Consider the following 23866-nt stretch of genomic DNA (forward strand, 5'->3'; position numbering starts at 1 on the left):
TTGAGTGACTGGCTTTAAAGCAGGTACTCACTATACAAGGTAGGTTAAAAAGTTATGTGAATACTTCTGGGTTGTGGTAGGCATTTCTTTCGCTTAAAGAACTCAAAGTCTATAAAGACAGAAAATGATTTATGCATATCAAACAGCAGCTAACTATGGAAAATAGTAGATGATGAATACTACATGAAAAATACAATTGAAGGGCTCCGGGAGGAAGAAAAGGGATGATGTCGGTGAGATTTTTAATGATCAAAGAGAGCTTCAAAGAGGAGGTGGAATCCAGGCAGGGTTTGGAGGTTGAGACGCCATGTGAGTAATAGAATAATTCATAGCCCAGCCTATTGGGAATGAAGGTCACATATTTAAGAAGTCTGAGCCTAAATTGTGGGGTATCTTGAAAGCCAGTCAGTACATTATAAATAATTTTATATTACAGAAGTGACGTGAGGACTGTAGTCACCCAGAAAGATGTGGGCAAAGTTCCGGTTATGACAGTAGTCTAGCTGAGGGGAGATGAAGGTTGGAATTGGGGAGATGCTGTGGGGAGATGGATGTGGGATTTTTAGTATGTACAGTGGACAGAACTTTTTATTGGCAATGGGGCAGAGAGGAAAGGTGATTCTAATATTGCCAGTTTGGACAGCCTGGGGGAATATGGAGTTATGAACTGAAATGGGAATGCTAAGAGAGAAAACCGACTTTGAGGGTGGACATCATGCATTTGTTCTTGTGTACGTTGAGACTTTTGTGGTGATGGGATATTTTCTTAGAAACATTTAGAAGGTGATCGGGGGTATACAACCAGAACTCCTCTGACTGATGTCAGTAGATGTCCATTGTACAGCCCTCTGCATATATGCCTCCAACCTCGCCTCTATTTAGTCACTGGTACTTTCTGCCAGAGAGTTTTTAAGCAGAGGAAGGAAGTGATCTGATCTGATCGGGCCACGTGGATTAAGAGAGGATGAAACTGCTGGCAGGGTGATTAGTTAAGAGGCTGCAGTTGTAATCTATAGGATAGAGAAGGGAAGCCTGTTTCAAGTAGTGGCAGTGGAGATGTAGGCAGATTAATGAGATCTCTCTTTAACACATAAAAAGTAGAACATTTAAAACTTGGGGATTGATTAAGAGAAGTGCATCTCTCACATTTCTGGACAGTTGGGTGCATGGGAATGTTATATACTGAGATGAAATACAGAGGAGAAGCTGGAAGATTATGGAGGATTAAGCTTTAGACGCATTGTGTTTGAGGGCCATCCAATGGACTTGTTCAATAGCGAGTTGGATTTAGAGGTTTGGTGCTCAAGAGAGACATATGGAATGGAAATATGGTTTATTAGCATATGGATGATCTCAAAGCCTTGGGTGAAGATAGTTCCTTCAGGGTAAGTGTGGAAGCATTAAAGTATGGCACCCCAATCAACTCCAGTGCTAGATTTGGCAAGAGCAGATGGTGGAAAACCAACTGGGTATGGGTTGGTTCATGAAAACCACATGAAGTAAGTGTTTCAAGGAACTAGTCAAATTCCAGAAAACCCAAGGTAGGTAAGGATTTTTAAAATGTATCTTTTTGCCCAAGCAGTTGTATTGAGTGTGGTGGGAACAGGAACCAGATTGCTATGGGCTCCAGGGTGAATGGGACTCAAAATGTGGAGAACATTGAGTATAGTGTGTTGTAAGGCAAAAACAGAGAGCAGATGGATGGAAGCAGGAAGAGAGACTCAGAAGAGGTTTCGGATTTTTTCAAAGGTGGAAGAGATGCTAAATGCTGATAGGAAAGGGTCAGAGAGGTAAGTGGGTGGGGGGTACTATTACCTCATTATTTCCAAAGAAATTTTTGAGAATTGCTTAATGTTTCCAGGAAACAGTTTGTTAACCTGAAATTGACAGAAGCTTCGATATTATCAAAGCAGCAGGATTTCAGACTTTCGAAAAACAGACCAGTTATTTGGTTTTTTAAAGGGTTTTTTTTTCTGTATTTGTTCAGGACGTTCTGTTTCAGCTATGGTCTTGACAGTGGCTCATGTTGATTTTTTTAATTGTTTAGATGAAGGTTATTAACATATTCCTATGAAGTAGAAACTTTTTGTGAATTGACTTGCATTTATTACTCATTTTTCCTTTTTATAAGGGAATTAGGTGACATTTTTCTGTGTGCGTTGCTACATTCATGAAGCTAATTTTTTAAGGCATTTGTATTGGGAAATTAGATTTTTTTTTTGTCCTCCATGCCATTTAGGTAGAAATAAAGAGCTACAAGCTCACCCATCTGCCTTGAGCGCAATCCATCCTTCAAAGCCCATGGCCTTTCTATGCATTATAGATTTGAATAAGATCCAGAGATAACGAAGAGAAGGCAAGGCAAAATGGCAAGACTGTGTTAAAAACATGGAGTCCTGGGAGACTCTGAGTCTTGGAATAGAGCAGGTTTTGGTTGAACTAGACATTTGATTGGATCAAGAAATTTAGGCTGGCAGCAGTTGATGCTTATGTAGGGCAGACCTTATAGTCAGGAAGTGAGGTGTTTGCTGAAATCATTACTTTCCCCTTCTTCCCATTTCCCTCTTGAATTCCTTTTTCTTCTTCCTGCATCCTTCATCTCCTCCAGGACTTCCATCCTGGAAGGAGGAGCAGGAACATGCTTTGTTGTTTGAGAGTGATGAAATATTGCACTTAACTGAGCATCTGCTTTGCCAGTGCATCGTTACATGCAAAGAGTTTCTTGTCTTTAGGAAGCTTGGAGATGAGGGTGGGGAGGCAGGAAGGTAAAAAATGTTTGGAGTTCCAGTGGTGGAAGTTTGCATATGATGTTGTTGATACAACCCAAGAGGGAATGGAAAGTTCTCCCTGGGGGTGACTCGAGCTGGGCTTGGAAAGAGGAATGGGTGTTTTTGTTAGTTGGACAGTGTGGTAAGGGTGTATAAAGTCCCGGGAATAAGGGGTGGAATGGAGTGGAGGTGCAGAATAACAAGGGGACTGGAAGGAGCTTCAAGTTGCTTGATAATGCCAGAGAGCAGAATTTGATTGAGATATTGGCCAGTACATAAAATTGAAGAGGTGTATTGTGATAAAGATTGTGGCAGGTCTGAATGCCCTGTGAAGGAGTTTGGATTCTATCCTTCAGTTAACAGGCAGTCACTTGAAAAGGTCCAGGGCTTTGTCATGATCAGATCTGTAGTTTGAGGAGATTATTTTATCACACTGTAGAGAATAGATTGGAAAGGTATGATGGGAAGTGGGGTGACCACTTGTATTAGTCCCTTACTTCTTTTCTTAGTGACCTGAAGGGGAGAACTGCATGGAGGGGACACACTTATGTAACTATGTGAGCTCTAGTGAGGGTTCTGTGAACAGTGCCTTATAGTCATGTTTCCAAATTTAAAAATTTATGTTATGTGTGCAATGTGTGCAGAAAATCTTTCTGGTGACTGACCCTGCAGAGAAGTTTCAGTAGAACACATTTAGAAAGTTCTGGCTTGGTGTGTTGTAAGAATTAATTGAAAGGCAATGTCAAGGATATTCTTTATACAAATACTGTATACATGGTAGATATCCAACAGTTTAAAGTTGTTATTGATAGTCCTTTTTAGGATAAGGATCTTAAAATTGTCCCTGGTATCTACTAGGTACTCAGTTGCACTGTGGAATAATCTGAGAAATATAAATAAATCATGGGTACTTTTTTTAAGACTAGAGTTGAGGTACATCCATTTGTTCCCAGAGGTGATAGCTTTTGCGGGTTTGAGAAATCAAAGGTCTTCTGCCTTTCCTTGTTTCCCTCTTATATAGTTCATGCTAATTGCTATATGATAGTAAATCTGCTTAGGGAGCTTGATGTTCCTGAGTTTCGTGTGCTGCATCCAAAACTTGCTGAAGAAATGGATGCAGTTATCCAGACAGATGGTAACAGGTATCTGTAACTTCTTCCCATTAGATGGAAAATTCATTGAGTGTTTTCTGCTATGTATTATGGCAAGTGCTCAATAACTCTCTGTTGAATTGAATTAGATTATGTTAAGGTGATTCTGACCAGCACCACATCTATTTTAAAAGAGAATTTCAGGGAAAGAAACCCAAAGGAATAAAATAATCACCAAATTTTTATTGAGTGGCTTGGGTTGGGTGCAGTGGGAAAACAGGAACATAAGATTTGATTGTCAGCATGCTGGAGGATTGAGTTTTGGGCACTATGATATGTTGACTTCAACAGAGTCTAGGATCTTTCAAATTATTATCAGCCTTTCATCTATCTGTATGACCTTTGATGATTTGATTCTTTTTTTTTTTGCAGTTTTAAAATTGAGATTGTTCACACACCATACAAAATTTTCCAGAGATCCAAAGTGTACATTCAGTTGCCCATGGTACCACCTTATAGCTGTGCATCCATTACCACAATTAGTTTTTTTTCAATTTTTAGAACATCTTCATTATTCCAGAAAAGAAATAAAGGCACACACACAAAAAGGAAACTCAAATTCTCCCATACCCCTAACCATCTCCCATCCATTATTGATTTATAGTATTGGTATAGCACATTTGTTACTGTTGAGGAAAGAATATTAAAATACTACTAACTGTAGTATATAGTTTGCAATAGGTATATTTTTTTCCTATATGCTCCTCTATTATTAACTTCTAGTTATAGTGTCAAACATTTGTTCCAGTTCATGAGAGAGATTTCTAATATTTGTACAGTTAGTCATGGACATTGTCCATCACAAGATTCACTGTTTTATACATTCCCATCTTTTAAACTCCAACTTGTCTTCTGGTGATATACATGACTGGGAGCTTCCTCTTTCCACCACATTCACACACCATTCAGCACTGTTAGTTATTCTCACAACGTGCTACTATCAATACCTCTGTCCATTTCCAAATGTTTAAATTCACCCGAGTTGAACATTCTGCTCATAATATGCACCGTTCCCCATTTTTTAGCCTCATTCTATATCCTGATAACTTACATTTCGTGTCTGTGAGTTTACATATTATAATTAGTTCTTATCAGTGAGATCCTACAATATTTGTCCGTATGTTTTCTGTCTTATTTCACTCAATATAGTGCCCTCAAGGTTTCTTCATCAACCCTTTTTTTTTTAAGACAGTATTGTTCACACATCATACATTCTGTCCTAAGTAAACAGTCGATGGTTCACTGTATAGTCACGTATTTATGTATTCACCGCCATCGCCACTGTCTCTGTAAGGACATCTCCATTTCTTCCACAAAGGAGGAGGAAGAGTCATAGAAGGTAGAGAGACAAGAGAAAAAGAAAAAAAAAGAAGAGAGAAACAAAACAACACAAAATAAAACACGACAGCTAGGAAGCAACAAAAGGAAAGATAGCGTTAAACTAAAGTAGAATGCAGAGTCAGACAGCATCACCAATGCCGAGTCCCATACCCTTCCGCTATGTCCCTTCCCTCCCCCATATGCATTTAGCTTTGGTATATTGCCTATGTTATATTAAAGGGAGCATAATACACTGTTTCTGTTAACTATAGTCTCTAGTTTGCATTGATTTTGTTTATCCCCCAATCCCACCCCATTTTTAAGACCTTGCAGTGTTGACATTCATTTGTTCTCCCTCATGTGAAAACATATTTGTACCTTTTATCACAATTGTTGAGCCCTGTAGATTTCACTGAGTTATACATTCCCAGTCTTTATCTTTCCTCTTTCCTTCTGGTGTCCCACATGCTCCTAACCTTCCTCTTTCAACCATACTCACAGTCATCTTTGTTCAGTGTACTTACATTGCTGTGCGACTGTCTCCCAAAATTGTGTTCCAAACCTCTCACTCCTGTCTTCCTTTCTGTCTGTAGTGCTCCCTTTAGTGTTTCCTGTAGAGCAGGTATCTTGTTCACAAACTGTGCAAACTGTGTCATCATCTGTTTGTCAGAGAATATTTTAAACTCTCCCTCATATTTGAAAGACAGTTTTGCTGGATATAGGATTCTTGGTTGGTGGTTTTTCCCTTTCAGTATCTTAAATATATCACCCTACTTCCTTCTTGCCTTCATGGTTTCTATTGAGAAATCTACACAGTCTTATCAAGCTTCCTTTGTATGTGATGGATCACTTTTCTCTTGCTGCTTTCAGGATTCTCTTTTTATCTTTGATATTTGATAATCTGATTATTAAGTGTCTTGGCATAGGCCTATTTAGTTCTAGTCCAAATACCCCAGCAGGTGTTTGGGGTATGCTGCCCTTTTTGTATCTGTAATTTTATGTCTTTCATAAGAGATGGGAAATTTTCCTTGATTATTTCCTCCATTATTGCTTCTGCCCCTTTTCCCTTCTCTTCTCCTCTGGGACACCCATGACACCTACATTCATGCGTTTTGTTTTGTCCTTAAGTTCCTGGAGATGTTGCTCATATTTTTCCATTCTTTTTTCTATCTGTTCTTTTGTGTGTAGGCTTTCAGGTGCCTTGTTCTCCAGTTCCTGAGTATTTTCTTCTGCCTCTTGAGACCTGCTGTTTTATGTCTCCATTGTGTGTGTTTCATCTCTTGTGTTGTGCCTTTCATTTCCATAGATTGTCAGTTCTTTTTTCGAACTTTCGATTTATACCTTATGTACACCCAGTGTTTTCATTATACGCTCCATCTCTTTTGCCATATCTTCTCTAAACTTTTTGAATTGATTTGGTATTAGTTGTTTACATTCCTTTATCTCAGTTGAAGTGTAAGTTTGTTCCTTTGACTGGGCCATAATATCATTTTTCTTAGTGTAGGTTGTAATTTTCTGTTGTCTAGATATCTGGTTTCCTTGGTTACCCCAATCATGTTTTCCCAGACCAGAACATGCTCATGTCTAGAATGAGGCAATAGTATCATGTCTCCCTGAGGGTGTCTTAGACTGATATACCCTGTTAAGCCTCAAATCACTGTGCTTTTCTGCCCAGGAGGTGGCACCTATCAGCCTGTAACTCCAGACTGGTGTAAGGAGGTGTGGCACATGGCTGTTTTGCCCCAGGCTCTGGGGTCTGGTTCTCAGTGGAAGGCAGGTAGTAGAGCTTGGCACCACCTCTTTCCTCTTAGGGAAAATATAGCCCCTAGGGAGAGGTTATTAGCATTTGAATAGTCTGACTCTGCCAGCTCCGCCCTTGTCTGGGTGTGAGTGCTGGGAATTGAAAATAGCTGAGGCTTTCTCCACTGAGCCGAAAAAGGGACAGAAAGCCCTGCTTCAGGGTCAGTCTGCGGACCCCCTCACTTTCACCCATTGGCCGGAGTCAGCACCCGGTCCTCTGGGCTTTCCCTCCCTCCCAGAGAGGTCTGCTGGCTCTCGAAGGTCAGTCATTACCAAAAGCCTCCGTCTGCTTGTTGGGATTCGTAGTGAGCAGTCCACGCTTGTTAATTAAAACCTCAGTTGGAGCTCAGCTGAGCTATAATCACTTGCTGGGAGAGTGCTGCTTTCTAGCACTGTGAGGCTTTACAGTTCGGGCCATGGTGGGGGGCTCCCGGCTTGGATCCTCAGTTTTTACTTACAGATTTTATGCTGTGATCTCAGGCATTCCTCCCAATTCCAGTTGGTGTGTGATGAGTGGACGGTCACATTTGTCCATCCACAGTTATTCCAGATTATTTACTAGTTGTTCCTGGTTGTTTATTAGTTGTTCCAGGGTGACTAACTAGCTTCCACTCCTCTCTGTGCCACCATCTTCTTCCCCTGATGATTTGATTCTTAGAACTGATATTTCTTGAACATCTTCTCAAGTTCATTGAAAGTGAGGGTCAGAAGGTCAGTCTCACATCATTGCCTCTGACCATAAGTATATAATGAGCTCCTAGTATTACTCATTTGATCCTTACAATGTTGTTTTGTGAGACAGTCAGAGTCTGACAGTGGTTAAGTGACTTGTACAAGGTCTCAGAGATGGTTCCTCTGACTTCTTATTGAATGTGCATTCTGCTCCAATAGAGGAAGCTTCTTGATGGAAAACATGTGAAAATAATATGCCTTGCTTGTTTGTTGACCCTTCTTTCTATCTGTCTCTTTTGAACCTTCTTAATGTATGTGTTGAAGTAGGTTAGAGTTATTTGGTGTCAAATTGCTGCAGTTGTCCATCAAGGTAGTGCTGTGGTTAGATGATCAGAGGTGCCCCTGTAGAGAAGACATTGAGTCCGTGACTGAGTGCTCCTGAAGTCAGGTGCTTACTTTCTCAGGCAAAGGCAGCCTATCAGCCTACATAAACCTCCTGCACATGTGGAAACCATATGTCTGTCTGGTTTGGGAGTGCTAGATGATGGATTCTGGATTGGGCCACTGACCAGTCATTGTGGTATTAATCTGAAAGAAAAGCATTAAAAAAAAAAAAAACACAACATAACACAAAAAACCCTTGTATCCATTTACCACCCCCATGCTGGGAACCTGAGGGGTTGGTCAGAAGGATCTTGCTTCAGAAGGTTCTGGGCAATCAGGATCAAGGGATTTATTTGAATATGGTAGTTAGAAGAGAACATTCACTCATTCCACATTTATTGCCCTGTCTGAATCATGTAGGTCCTTCCTTTTTTCAGAGTGTACTAGGTTTCCTGCTTCCAAGAGATATGTTTATCTGTACTGTCCTTCATTCCCCCAATTGCTAGTTATTTTAAGTAATGAGAGATATTACTGATTCTTTGCCTGAAATGGCACAGAGGCAGAAAAAAGTTTGAAACACTAAACTAGATTATGTCTAAGGGCCCTTCCAATCCTGTGACTTGTATGCAGAGAACAAAATTGTCCTTTGACCCCCTTGTACTTTATCTACGGAATGAGAGAATTGGTTAAAGGAGTATTAGCATCCTTTTAGCAAGATTTTCTGGTTGCTTCTTGACTCTTGAGTGGTGTGGCTATCAGAATTTTATAGATTACTGTAAGAAAATAGATGATTTGACTCAGATGAATCTCTAAAATTTACATCAGTCCTTCCTAGTTCCTTGATCATGTTGAATCTGATGAAAAGTAACTTTACTAGAAAATACTTTCTGGTTTTATTAACTTTATTACTTATCTTCACTTTAGACTGTCCTTTGTTGCACCATCAGGGACTTTGTAAGTTTTTTGCCTTTAAAACATATAGCTACATGTATTGTGATTCATCTGCACTGGGCTATAAAAGATGTGAGCATATAATTTAAATATTATTTAGCATGACATTGGCTCAGTGATGCACAAATCATTTTGTATAATGAAGGCTACCTATGAGGAGAGCTATGAGGAAATTGAATCAGTGTGATTCAAATCCTAAAAAGAGTACAAGGTCAGAGTTGGGATAGAGTCATCTTGCTGTACCTTTCCCTCCTTCCTTTTGCAGATACACATACTTAAGTTCTCTGTGAACAGATGGCTGAACTTCAGATTAATGAGCTTTAACTTTTATGCCAGTTTTTCAGAAATCTAGATATATAAATTTCTCCATCCATGTCCAATCCTCTGTGGGTAGGCATATATCCACATTGTGCTAGTGCTTGTGTGTGTGCATTTGTGTGTGTGTTATGAGGGACTGTGTGGCATATATATATATATTTCTACACACACATATATACATATATATACACACACACACACATTTTTTTCCTGGATCTATTTGATGATTTAACCCATGGATTAAAAACTAGCAAGAAGTGGCCATAAATATACATTGGGTAACTGTCATTTAGTTATGCTAAAATTTTATCTCCCCAATTCAGTTGGAATAATTTCATTATCAGTGCCTTAAGGTATAGGATATATGGTTGAATTTTCTTTTAGTGAATTGCCTAGTTGCGCTGGATCCAATTAAGTTTTGCATATGTTATCAGTGGCATTAAATGCAACAAAGTGTGGTGTGCTGTAAAATTAGATAACTTATTTCAGTAAAAAGTAACTTGTACTTAATATATATTGGAACTAGCAAATATAGTAAATTGCAGGTTTTCACGGATAATATCTTGATTTTACTTAAAGCATAAAACGATCATTTAAATTATTTCAAGATCCTTTACATTTTCCTCCTTAAAATACCCTTAACAGTTTATATTTACTTAGGATATTATGGACAGAATGGTTTTTTACAAATTTGTTACAAAGTTTGTAGTAAGTAATTGCAAATTTTCAGTTTTGAAAAACACCAGAACTGGAAATGATTGTTTCTGTTCTTCAAGGATGAGAAACTATTTGTGCGTGTAATCAAGATTTAAAAGTCACATAATCATGAAATAATCAAGGCTGCTTTTTTTAAAGCTGATGCTTTTTTGTTCAAGTCTGCTCGAAACTTACAGTGTTCTAGGAAGATTTGGTAAAAACAAACATTGGTATAGTAATTTTGTGTTCTATCCTACTTGTCAACAAAAGCATTTTAAATGTTAAAAACAAACCAGTTTTTCTTAAAAGCAAAAGCCAACATCAACCAACTACACCCTGGCTAAGAGGGTTTACTGGCCTTGAACCTTTGCTCCCTAATCTATTAAATGTGGTTGGGATGGTGAGCTGGGGCTTCCGATAGGTGATTTTTAAGATTTTTTTTTTTTCCTTTTCTTTTTGTCCAGTGTCTAATGTATATGTCTCTGGGTTGTTTTTGTAATCCCTATTCAGTTCATCCAAATGGAGTTTGTTTGAGTTTTTTATTCCATTATTTAGAATAGATGTTCTTAGGATATTAGCTAAAAATTATAAATCTGAAGTTTTAATTTTATTTATGTTTAAAATTTTAGGTATGCTATACCCCCGGAGCATGGAAAACGACTTGAAAGACTAGCTCAAGGTAAACTTGCTTCCAGTGTTTCTTATCTAGATAGATTCTTTGTTTTTGAGGTATTTTTACAGGGTAGAATGTCACTCTGTTAATTTTATTCTTTCAAGCTTTTGTCCTTTAAATGTTTCTGTTATTGAACAATTTTAATTTTTTCATATTACTTTGTGAATATTCTCCCATTACATGATCTTCATTGTGATTTTAGTTGGCTGCTTAATATTTCATCAAGTGATTGCACTTAACTTATTTTGGTTGTCTCCGATGATTTTCTCTTTTATATAATGTATCAATTCAACATCATCGTGTCAATAATATTTTTCCTTCTTTTAAGTTATATTCTTGAGATACATTGGTGAATTTCAAGGTGTTGCCTTTTTAATTTTTTAAAAAATTTTTAATGCAATTTTATTGAGATATATTCACACATTATACAGTACATCCAAAGTGTACAAACAGTAGCTCACAGTATCATCACATAGTTGTCCATCATCATAATTAATTTTAAAGCATTTCATTACTCAAAAAACAAAAACAAAAGCAAAACACCCCAAACCTTCCAGACACCTTACCTATTATTTTCCCCTGGCATTGGTATTGTACAATTGTTACTGTTGATGAAAGAATATTAAGATATTACTGTTAACTATAGTGCATAGTTTGCAATAGGTGCAATTTTCCCCATATACCACTCTATTATTAACTCCTTGTAGTTAACTATATTTCTTCTAATTCATGAAAGAACTTTTTAATATTTTTCTGATAATCCCAGTCATTGTCCACTTCAGGATTCACTGTGTCTGTCCATGTCTTGCCCATTTTTTCATTGGGTTGTTCATCTTTTTATTGTTGAGTTGTAGAATTTCTTTATATATTCTGGATATCAAACCCTTACCAGATATATGGCTTCCAAATATTTTCTCCCATTGAGTTGGTTGCCTTTTTACCCTTTTGACAAAGTCCTTTGAAGCACAGAAGTATCCTGTGCTCCAGCAGTGCAATCAGTTAGTGTGTGGTACATGTATAGGGTGCTGCCTTTTATGAATATTTTTTCATGTTGCTGTATTTGTTACCCAAAGTGTTGTGTTAAATCATCTACTCATTCCTAGTTCTTCTGTGGCTTACTGTAGGGAGTGCTCTTCCAGAATTACAAAGATGAATGTCATTGGGTACTTTGATACAGATGAGATGTTGTGCTATCTTGGACTGGCAAAATTAAACTTACTTTACTGGAACTTGTGTCTGCTGAGAGTGCAAGTAAAAACCACCATCTTCCTCTTTCCTCCTTTCTCTGAAAGATATGCCAGACAGCCTGGCCCCCGTCTACTTACAAATGGTAGGGGAATCAGATTCACCCCCTGCCATTCTTTCTAGCCACCCTTCCTAAGGAAGAAGTAGGCTGATAGCGACTTATTTCCAGGGGAACACGGAATTCCATGTGAGTGACCACTAAGGTGCAAGATATTCTGCCTTTATCAAGGTGTGAATCCTGAGTGAGTGGTGGCTTTTTAGTCATGTGCTGGTTTAAGTTTCGTTGGTATATTAGGTCTGCCTTCTATTAGGAGAGGGATTTTGTCCCTCCATTAGGTATGCTTTCATTTAATAATTATATAGGGACACTGAGAAATTCCATTCTTTGATTTGACAGTTGGGAACAGAAATTGTTAATGGCATCTAAAAGTTCCTTTCCCCCAAATTATAGTAGAGCACTAGAGGGAACAGTTACAGTATCACATTTGGAAGAAGCAGTGTTATAATTCTGGCAGGCTAATAACTGTAAAGCTTCAGTGTTTTTATAACGTAATATATTATAGTAATAATAGCAATGTAATTGTAATTTTGAACTTTGTTAGGGACCATTTTCATGAATATTAAGATAGGTGAATCTTAGTTTTGGATAATAGATTAGAGCAGAGCTAGGAAGATGATGACCATAATCCTTAAATACAAAGGCAGTGAACTTTGTGCTAAAACTATGTGCTGAACTATCCTCTTTCTGTAATAATTACTTCACCATTTCCTGTTAATTTTACTATCAGAGAACTTTAAAAATGAGTCCAATGTAAACTTTACAGTATGGAGTTACACCCTAACAGTTATGCAAACTGTCTGAAAATGACAGTCTGGGAATTGGGTGTCATTTGTTTAATCAGTAAGAAGTTGATAAATTTGAAGGAGGAACAGAAACTCAATTGCATGTTTATTCAAAACTTTTGCCGCATTATTTTGAGAAATGAAACAGGGAAAAGACACTATGAGATTGTGGAGGATTCACTTCTGCTGACCAGATGCCTGCCAAATTAACTGAATTCTGCTAAATAATTAAAATGATAAAATAACATAGTAAATGTGATGGAACATTATAGGATGTCTAGGTCAAGGCAGCACTTGATACATAAAATTAAAAGCAGGCTTGGATATTTTCCATTATCTTGTCTGCACATCATAATTATCACACTTGCCTTTTATGCATGAATGCTTTCATCTTTGGTTTCTATTGAAATCTTGATTGACTGTGGCACCTACAAATATTTTATCTAGAAGATGTTAGGCCTGCATCTAATAAAGGCAGCAGTTTGATTTTGTCCTTCAGCTGCTTTCTCATTTATACTGTTTTTTTCAATTTTATGTAGATGGAAGTGTGTAAAACTCTCAAGTCAACTGTTGCAATTTTAAAACTTATGTTTGTCTATAATGCCGTTGTATTTTTTCTGATTTCTGGTACAATACAGTTGAATGGAAAATATGGATGAGAATAGACTTAGAGTGTTAAATCATTAATAACAGTTTGGAAGATTTTCAGTTTTTAAAATGTCTAAATTTCATATATTTTAGAAATAAGACAATAACTTTGCTGTTCTATTAAGCTAAGCAAAATATGGTTTAAAGTAAATTGTGAAAGTAAAAATTTATGGAAAAGTCTGTTCCATTTATCCCTTATTGTGAATCAAATGCTAATATTAAAAACATTAAAGATTTTTTACTTTGATGAAAATTTTTGATTTCTGGAAAAAGAATATTTGACTTAGGATTTTGTGCAGCTAATTTTGGAAGTGTGATTTTTGGGAAGCCATCATTGAATCCCTTAAGAGGTTTTTGATCAAAAGGGATTAAGAACCATGAATGTCAAGAGAATAGAAGAGTAGCAATAAATAAGAAGTCAGTTTAATTTTATGAACAGGTTTGAAATTGACCTTACACTGCATTAAAAAAAATTGGAATTAGCAAAATGTATTTTTATTAGTCCTCACAATAGCAAATATGTTGTTCCCTTAAGTGTTCACTTAGTTGATGACCTGAAAATATTGCATTAAAATGCCTGGTTTTGAAAGACAAATGAAAAAAATACCCCTGATTATAAATAATCGATTTTAAAGGACTCTGTAAGCTGTAAAAAAATGAAGAATTCCAGTGATACATTCTCTGCCTTCATGCATAACCCATGCTGCATGCATAGTGATTGATGTGTAGTGTCTCAGGGTGTGTTTATTGTTATCTAACTATCAGCTGGGCTGCATTAAGGATGGCAAAACAATCTCTAAAGTTAATTTCTTCAAAAGTTGATGTCAGGGATATCATTGTCTAAATATATTTGAATATTTTATGTCCAGCCAGGTTCTGGGTATGATCAAAGACACTGGACACTAAGACATAAAGTATAACAAGTTAATGTAATTGGGAAGTAGGATGAAAGACTTCTAGTTCTGAGAAGTGGCAGCAGAGAATGGGGATGAGGAAGGCAGGAAAGGACTTCCCTACAACCAGGGAGGAATTATTGTTGGGGGGATTAAGAACTCTATGATTCTGGGCGTGGAGGCTGAGCCAGAGAAATCCTGTAGCTTGAATAACCTGTTTGGGCCCAGAGTGCTTGGCCCGGGGAATTCTGGGTAACTTGTGCATATGTGATAGATGTAACATGTCAAGGAGGAAAAAGCTGGAACAGATATAAAGTAGCCTCAGGAATGCAGTAATGAAACATATGTAATGACCTACATATTGTTAGATTGAATGGATTTTTTTCTACCTATCAACTGGAAATGGAAAAACCTGCTTTTTAGTTCCTGAGGCTGCTCAAATAGCATTAAATGGGTCAGGTTAAACAATGAGTTTGGGAAAAAGTCCAAATCAAGTCATCATCAAGGTGATGCTTTCTTCCTGAGGACTGGCATTCATGGGCTGGCTGCCAGCAGTCCTTGGCTCCTCTGTCACATGGTAAAGCACTTGGCGGCATCTCTGGTCTCTCCCTTCTCTTCTGGGTTCCTTTCAGCTTTCTGTGGCTTTCGCTTTCTGTTTGAATTTCATTCTCTTATAAAGGACTCCAGTAATAGCATTAAGACCCACCTTGATTTAGGTAAGACACAACCTTAACTGAAGTAACCTCATCAAAAGGTCCTGCTTACGATAGGTTCACACCCACAGAAATGGATTAAATTTAAGAACATATTTTTCTTGGGTGCATACAATTTCAGACCACCACACCTGCCCATGATTCAATTCATAGTGTTCAGAAGATAAAAACAAGCCAATTGTTCAGGAGAAGCACCATCCTTTTTGATACTAAAATCAGTATCCCAGTGCTCCTCCCTGGAGAGCTCCCTGAGACCATTTCTCTACCCAGAGAGATGTCGATGGAATACAGGACACTTAGGACACGTGAAGCCTGTGAAGTGATAATTTTCTATCCAATCCTGGGTAACAGTCTATGAATGGTAGAAAGCATAGAGAGGACAACAGTAAAAGTTATGCTACAGGTTACCAGGTTTCTTCCCACGTAATGCAGCTCATAGGTTTTCTTCATGAATGAACTTGCTAAGAAATTCCTTGTATAAGTTGATACAATATCTCTATGAGAATTTCCCATGGGAACCCTTCCATATACTTTTTTTGTGTTCTTTTCCTTAGCATTTGTTTGTGTGGTTGTTAAATTTTAAGCTTCATGTCAGTCATATAAATACTGCAAAACCATTCTAAAAAACTCTATGAAAGCATGCTTTGGCACAGTTCAGTTTTATGCAGAAGAAATTGTCTTAATCAAAGTAAGTTGCTAATGTAGAACTGTATTCTACCTAATTTCTCCTTCCTCTCTTCTTCCTTCTTTTCTCTCTTCCTTTCTTCCTAATTGGTTAGTAACTAATCTCAACTTCTCCAAACTAGTGTTTGTATACCCATAGAATATGTCACTAAACTTTGATTTAAAAATTTTTTTTAAGGCTGAAATAGTGATTTAATAATAATAGCATGTGTTTGTGTTCAATTTGTATTCGATTGGGGTTTAAATGACTTCCTTAGTTAGTAATGGCTAATATATTATAAAATTTTAACCAGTTGACAATTCAGGTACCTTTTCATTTGAAGGAAAGACCAACACCTCTGTTCTATTTTTAAAACATTTAATGATTTGGGGGAGGGTGTTAGATTTATCTAGGTAAAATTTATGTACATCATAATTCACCCCATATAAAGAGTGTACACGTCAGTGAATTTTGACAGATGTGTAGGGTGGTATAACCACCACTATTATCAACATTTTTATCATACCCAGAAAGCTCCCTGATGTCCCTTTGCAGTTCATTTCCTCCCTCAGCCCCTGGCAGTTGCCAAGTGAAATCCTACAATATGTAGAATTTTGTGTCTGTCTTCTTTCACTTAGAATAATGCTTTTAAGATTCATATAGTGACTATTTTTACATTGAACACGGGACCATCCTTTGCATTTGTCTAGTACCTGGTCCTTGAGAGGCTTCTCCGTAATGCTCAACTCCCAATAATATTTTGGTTGTCCTAGCAAAGGTTGCTGTGGTAATGCTTTTGGGGTTTTAGGGCTCTGTTGGGATTTCTGGAATATAAGCTCTTAATTATACTAGTCTGTCATCCCTCTTTTGGGTATTTTCCATTTCGATTCTCATAAGACCCAATGAGGAAGATAATATTAGCATCCCAATTTTACGAATGAGGAAAATGAGTCACTGAGGTTATGTCAAAGCTAGGGGAGTGTTGGAGTTGTGAATTTCTTAGCAAGTTCATTTATTAGTTGTGGTTACAGATTCATGACTCTGTAGGGCTAAATTCCAAGTTCTTAACAACAATTCCTTGTGATGGCTGTGTGGACAGATTCAAGCTGGAAGAGCACAGCCTTCAAGCAATTAGGTCTGCTATTTATTATCAACTAATGAGTCTTTATTGTGAGCAACAAAGATGAGAGGGAAGTTAGTGTTCAAGCTTGTTTAGCTCCTGTATAAAGGGATTCACCACAGTTTTCAAAGCCCCATAGCATTGTTTGCACATACCGTAGGCTCAATACTTCCACCAAAATATCTCTACCAGACAGGAATGTGAAGCACCCCCCACCCCAGCCTGTTCACACAGATTTTGTATTTTGCTCCCCTAATGTTTGTATTTATGTAAAAATGATACAAGTGATTTAAAATGACAAACAGTAGATGCTGCGGTTGTGCCAAGTTTGTCCTATGTGTTCTGCTATACCTGGCATATTATCTGGATCCACAGCACACACCCTCCCTGATGGGAGAGAGATGGCAGTGGTTGCCTGCTGCTTTTGGCGCTACTGAATGATTGAAGGGTCAGTTTGGAAATTATTTTCATTATTGGAACTTCTTGATTCTCAAGACTGTGAGATAGTGGACTATTCCTTTAGCACTTGTGACTTTGTTTAGTAGTAATTAAAACAACTTTTAGAGAAGATTCTTCTAAATAAGTGACTTAAAATAAAAAATCATAAATATATAATAGAATAAATGAAAATGATTCCTGTTTAAAGAACTTATTTGCAGAATTTTCAACAGAGCTGAACTTGTGTCTTTATTTGGTGACTTTTGAGAAACTGATAGTCTTAAGTAGAATTTTTAGTTGCATGTTGTCTTTTCTGTGAGAGCTGATTCTGTTATCTTTCGTATCATTTCATGTCTTTTGGTGATTCCAAAGCTGTTTTTTCAGGTATTATGAAAAAGACCTTTCTTTAGCTGAGTCTTTTAAAATATTATCATTTTTTGCATCTAATACTATTGGGGTTTATTTGCTTGCTTAAATGTTGAATAAAATACTTCTAATAGCCTATGCAGTGAAGCATGAGCATGAACCATGTACTTCTGCAGATATTTTGAGTTAATAGTCATTTTCAGAAACAACCTTTGTGCATAATTTGTACTGTTTATGATGTGTTTTCCAGGCTGAAATAAAGTATAATTCTGATGGCCTTTTGTGAATATAAATTCCGAACCAATATGAAGTTCTTAATATACTGCAAATTACCTTCTTTCAGTGATTTTCCAATTTAAATTAACTTATGACCAGTCACCACATTGTTCAGGTCCTGATTACAAATCCATATCAAAAGAAAATTAAGTAAATTCTTCTTTTTTCATTGATTTTAATTTAAAATATAATTCATTTAGTGCTGCACACAGTTATAGATTTGAAAAGTTTGATGGATCTATTTAAATTGTATTATTAAATGTTTCCATGGGTTGTGAGTTTGGGGATCACCCAGTTGTAGCCTTATTCTCTGTGGTGAATGACTTGGGGCTTCTTAATGTGCAGACCTTGGCATTATATTTGTCCACTAAAGTTTATTTTCTTTCATAGGGTTGCTTATTTGGCTTAGCATTTTATTCTGTGTTATTTTACTACAGACTAACAGGTATTATAGGTGTTCCATAAATTATATTGTTTTTGTATAATGAATATTGGCTGTAAATAGAAGGCTATAACAATTGACCAAATAAGGTAAAACCATCCCTTTTATTCTTGCTGGTATTATAGAGAATGATAGTATTTTTGATGTTTTCATTGATATACACTTTCTATAACCACCTCCCCTCCCTTAAAAAAAAAAAATCTAAGTTCAGACTATGCAGAACTTAACTTTTTTTGCAGATCATTCCTTGTACCCTAATGGCTCTCTCCTGGCTGTTTGATATGTTTCCTTCTGATGAGCTGTGGCCTCACACACTCTGCGGTGGCATCAATAAAGGCTTATTTACTTTAACAATATTCCTGTGACACGGTTCCATTCTACAGGTTAAAATGGTTTATGATTAGTTAATGGGTGCTGGTAGTTCTTTCATCATATCTATCAAATTCTTGAGTTATTTGGGTGTAGTGAGCCACAGAAATAGATAAGGAATATTTCTAGTGGCTTTGTCTTCATTCTTGCTGTGGAGGAGTTAAATAGCATCTGTGCTTTTTCTTATTTCATTCATACGTATTACATGTTTTCTGCATGTGTTCTGTTTTCCTTCTGTTTTTATCTCTTTCTTCTCTTGCTTTTACACTCTTTTCAGCTCATTAATTTTTTCTTTGTGTGAGGAAGGTGAAGCTCAGAGCATCGAGTATGTTCATTTTTCTCTAGCTTGCATCACTGAGTTAATGAGAGTCTGCCTAAAAGAACTGCAAGATTGAGGTCAGTGATGGAGAAAAACAACTATTTTGGTGCATAATATACTATTGAATGAAAGGGTGGCTGTATGTTTAGCTTCCTCATTTAAAAGACCCCTCAAAACACTTCTATACAGGCTGGTGAGGCAGGTTTCCAAGCATATTTGACTGATGCTGGCCAAAAAAGTGATTTCAGAAAATTGGTAGCAGTTCTAAATTGATAAGAAAGAAACAAGGAAAGGTGGGAAACTGCTATTTCTCTACTGTGTGCCAGGCAAAGAGATATGTACTTTTGGAGTAACCATATATGGGAGTCTAAATGGGGAATTTTTCTATTAAAATGCACACTTACCATTCCCAGCCCTCCGTTGATAATTTATCCATTTAGCTGATTTTAGGCAGGATGAATTAAAATTTGTTGCATGTTAAGATTTATTCCTAAGGTTTAGTAATTTTATATTCTATGAAAATAATCCTGTGGTAAGTCTTTTTTGTAAAGAAGGTCAGCTGTTCATGATATATGTACGTATTCCTTCATTGTTAAAATTCTGATTCTACATTTTAGTACCAGGATTCATTATTTTATTTTGTTGGTGGAGTGGATTTCATTATAAAACTGATGTTCTATATGAGTACTGGAATTAAACTGAAAAGAAAAAAGCTGCCTGAAATTTTATCTTTATTGAAACAATGCTGCTTTTATTTATTGTTTCTATTTAGGTTTTTTCCCAAGCAGCTCCCAAGGCTGTGATGCATTTCTTCGCCACAAGATGACACTGATATCTCCCTCAGTGTTGAAGAAGTATGGTATACCCTTTGACAAGGTACAGTTGTATTACTCTGCAACAAGTACATTTTGTGTGTGTGTGTTTTGTATTTATGATGAGTTTAACATAGACTAATATATCCTTGACTTCAAACAGTATTTTTAAGAAGTGGGCAGAAAAATTCAGGTTCATGTTTTATATTATCAATTATTTACCTAACTGCTAATTTGAACATTTTATTTCAGGATACATTTACTAGAGATTTCATGTAAGTTTCAGTAATAATAATACTGAAGACTTCTACATTAAATGCAGCACTTCTACATTAAAGATGGAGTCTTGTATATCAGCAACATAATTTATGCATTTGTGATCTATTTTAAAAAAACAACTCAGAGCAATTACTGTTATCACTGGGGTTGGTTAGGATGGATTACAGTAGCACTATGTTGCCTCATACCACATTTAGACATAATGCCACTGAGATTTCATTATGGATAAAATTGCCTGATGTTTAAATAAATAAAAGTGCTTAACTGATTAAGTTCTGTGTAAACTCAGTGCATACTAGTACATACTCTTCTTTGTGCCCATGGGCAGTTATTGAGTCAGAATTGTTAGAGTATGAGCATTTTCATGTGAAGAAGCTGAAATGAGAAAAGCTTTTACCAGATAAAAGCTCTCTTGGTCGAAGGAGGATTAAATACTTAGGTATTTGCAGAAACATTAAAAAATAGCTCTACTCTCCTATCTTTTATTTGACTTCTTCCCATAATCCTTGCTGTTTTCCACTTTAGGAGCTTTTTACTTATGACTAAATCTTTACCTGTTTTTAATCTTAAGCCCTTCAAGTGGCTCCCCTCCTTTTTTCCCCCTTTGTTCAAAGTAGAATATTTCCAAGTGCTACAAATCATTCTTCATCCCACACCTCCACCTCCCCCCCACCCCCACCACCCTGCTCCCCAAGGTTGTAGACTCAAAACAGTCTATGCAGGAGTTGTGCATGAGACATATATGTCTTGTGATGAGGTTGCTGTCATCACTGATTTACTAGTACACTTTTATCCATGAAGTAAATATTCCCTCTGAGAGGTTCACTATGGGGAATGTCCACAGGTGTGGAGAGGAACTGCAGGTATAGAGGGCAGATGCTGTGCCCCTCAGAGGGGCCCCTGATACTGTGGGATTTTTTTTCTCTTGTAAACACCTCTGGGTGCCAGGCTTTTGAGAGTCTGGGATAGAACAGCAATGGTGCTTCCTCAGGTGATTTGCAAAACCTTCATTTTATTTTTATTTAAGCCGGGGAATTAAAAAGTCAAGGAGAAGGAGTGACTAAAGCCCCCCAGAATAGAAAAATGTTCCTTGTGGATTGAGGGCTGCTGTTAGGTATTGATCTAGCTGATCTTTGGGAAGGGGGTTATGTGAAGTAGTAGGACTGTAGAATTGTTAATTTCTCCCAGGTTGAAAGCTTTTGGAGCTTGGAGCCCTTTCCAGTCAGTGGGGAGAAGGAGGGAGATGCCCGCCAACCTCCTTTCTTTGCTGAAGCTCCCAGAATACTCCCGGTAATCACTGGAGGTATCAGGCTCTCATTTGATCTTTTGAGGATGGGACATATCATGACTTCCACGGGAAGTAGTGCAATGAGTATATGAGTGGGAATGGCAGTTTTTCATAGGAAATATTACCTCTCCGCCTTTCTGCCTTGATGGAGTTTGAGTGATGACACCATTCCCCTCAAGGAGCTTATTTTCTGATGATGATGATGATGATGATGAATTGTGGGTGGTAGCACAGGCTTTGGAGTTTATCCTCCTGTATTTCTTCCTGGTTATATCACTTGGGCAAGTTACATAATTTTTCTGATGCTTAGTTTCTTCCTCTAGACTATGAGGATAATAGTACCTACCTAATGGATTATTGTGAAGATGAGAAGAGATAGTCTACATAAAAGGCTTAGTAGAGTATATGTTACATAGGAATAGCTCAATCAATTTAAATTATTCTTGTTGCTGTTATTTAAAGGCTATAATATAAAAACAGTGTGGATTTAAAAGATTTAATTTAGTCAAATGAAATACCCCATGAATCCATGCTAGTATAAAATAATCCAAATAGTGAGATGCTATAGAATAAAAGTTGGATTTTTTTTTTTTTTTACACACTTTTCTTCCATAATTCATCCTTCTCCCTTTGGTAATCATTTTGCAATGGGAGTACATCCTTTCCTTCTTTCAGTGTATTTGCATATATTCATACATATGTATGAAAAGGTATATCTTATAAAAAGCCAGTGCTGTCTTCTAGATTATGTTCATTCTGTGCTACATCTTCTTACATGATATAGAATTGTGATGATTTTAGTTGTATAATAAAATGGACTCTTGTTCTTTCCTGTTCCTGTGCTTTCTTATCAATTTATAACCATATGGGCGGTACATTACTTGTATATTTTGGCTGAAATTTACCTGTTTCTAGAAATGATTGAGGCATAAAATTTAGAGTCCCTTTTAATGGTAACAGGGCAGAGCAGGATTTTCTAGGTGGAATGGAGAAGGACTGTAGGTAGGATTCAGTGGTGCAGGAAAGGTGGCTTCCTCATCCCCCATGGCAGCAACCCTCTTTCTCCTTCCCTTCTCTTTCTCTCCCTCTAGAGTGCTAGAAACAGATGAGCAGCTGAGTTTTTTCTATCACTTAGTACAAGGAAGAAGTGCCTAATTTCCAAGCACAGTTATAATTTATGAGATTCATTGAGATCAAGAAAGGAGAAGGTCAGGCTTTCTTGATTGACTCACAGTGATGGAACTTGATAAGCCCTTCTCTGCCTGCCAGGTGACAGCTGAGTTGCTACCCCTTGTAGTAGAAAAACTGCTGGAGTGCCATTGGTAAAGGGGTTGATGAGGTAGATGTCAGAATTGCTGGGAAGAAAGTACTCTCTCATATGCACCATTTTAGCATCCCTGAAGTGACAATTGGATTGCAGGGTGTGCAGCTATATTTACATAGTACGCATCCTGTATGTTTGTATACACACACACACACACACACACACACACACACATACATCTACATACCCATATATTCATTTCTCAGCATTTTACAATTGAAATGAACCATGGAATTTATTTATTCCATTTTACCACCTTCATACAGGGCCTTACATTGGATTTCATTTAGATTAGGTTATAAAGGAAATTTCCTGACATTGTGAGATGTATGGTGGAATCTTCTTTGGTGTTTTTAGTATTACTTAGAAATTTACTCCAATCTTCTCATTTGTTCGTAAACAAAATGAAGAACTCTGGTGTCCTAGTTTCGACAGTCCTTTAGACTGAACGTTTCTCTTGTTTGTGTTGTTTTTCTCTCCTTTCTGTCCCTCTGTTAATAGTGATATTTATTTATTTTCCCCCGTGATTTGAGTGAAGGGTTGGGACATCCCTTCAAGTTAGGGGGTAGGGGCGAGGCAGAGGGGAAGAATGTAATAGAGAAGCTAAGGATGGCCATGATGTTAGGAATTTATCTTTCTCCATAAGAAATATACAAATCTAATATAATGGGATATCACCAGAGGGAAAGACCACATCTCATTTTCCTGGATTAGCTAACATTTCAGTGTGAATTAACGGCATTTATTAAATACTTTAGAAATATTTATCAAGGAGAAACTATGCTTCAGTACCTGTTCGGTTTACTAATGCTGCTGTTATGCAGAATACCAGAAATGGATTGACTTTTGTAAAAGGGATTTATTAAGTTACAAATTTACAGTTCTAAGGCCATAGAAGTGTCCAAAGTAAGGCATCAACAAGAGGATAACTTCACTGAAGAATGGCCATGGTGTCCAGAACACCTCTGTTAGCTGGGAAGGCATGTAGCTGATATCTGCTGGTCCTTTGCTCCTGGGTTCTGTTTCAAAATGGCCTTCACCAAAATGTCTCTCTCACCTGCTCTCTCTTAGCTCCTGTGCATCCTTGCTTCTTT

At 37.2% G+C, this 23866-nt stretch overlaps 1 protein-coding gene across 10 annotated transcripts in view; it reads left to right on the top strand.

Moving 5' to 3' along the window:
• Positions 1-23866, top strand: part of KDM4C (lysine demethylase 4C) — a 517981-nt gene that overhangs the window by 143598 nt on the left and 350517 nt on the right. For all 10 annotated transcript variants that reach the window (XM_037798517.1, XM_037798518.1, XM_037798531.1 and 7 more), the window contains 2 exons: positions 10690-10739; positions 19842-19945. In XM_037798517.1, coding sequence (XP_037654445.1) covers positions 10690-10739; positions 19842-19945 — 154 coding nt within the window. The remainder of the gene's footprint in view (positions 1-10689; positions 10740-19841; positions 19946-23866) is intronic.

This window comes from Choloepus didactylus, chromosome 10, assembly GCF_015220235.1.
Source record: "Choloepus didactylus isolate mChoDid1 chromosome 10, mChoDid1.pri, whole genome shotgun sequence".
NCBI classification, from domain to species: Eukaryota; Metazoa; Chordata; class Mammalia; order Pilosa; family Megalonychidae; genus Choloepus; species Choloepus didactylus.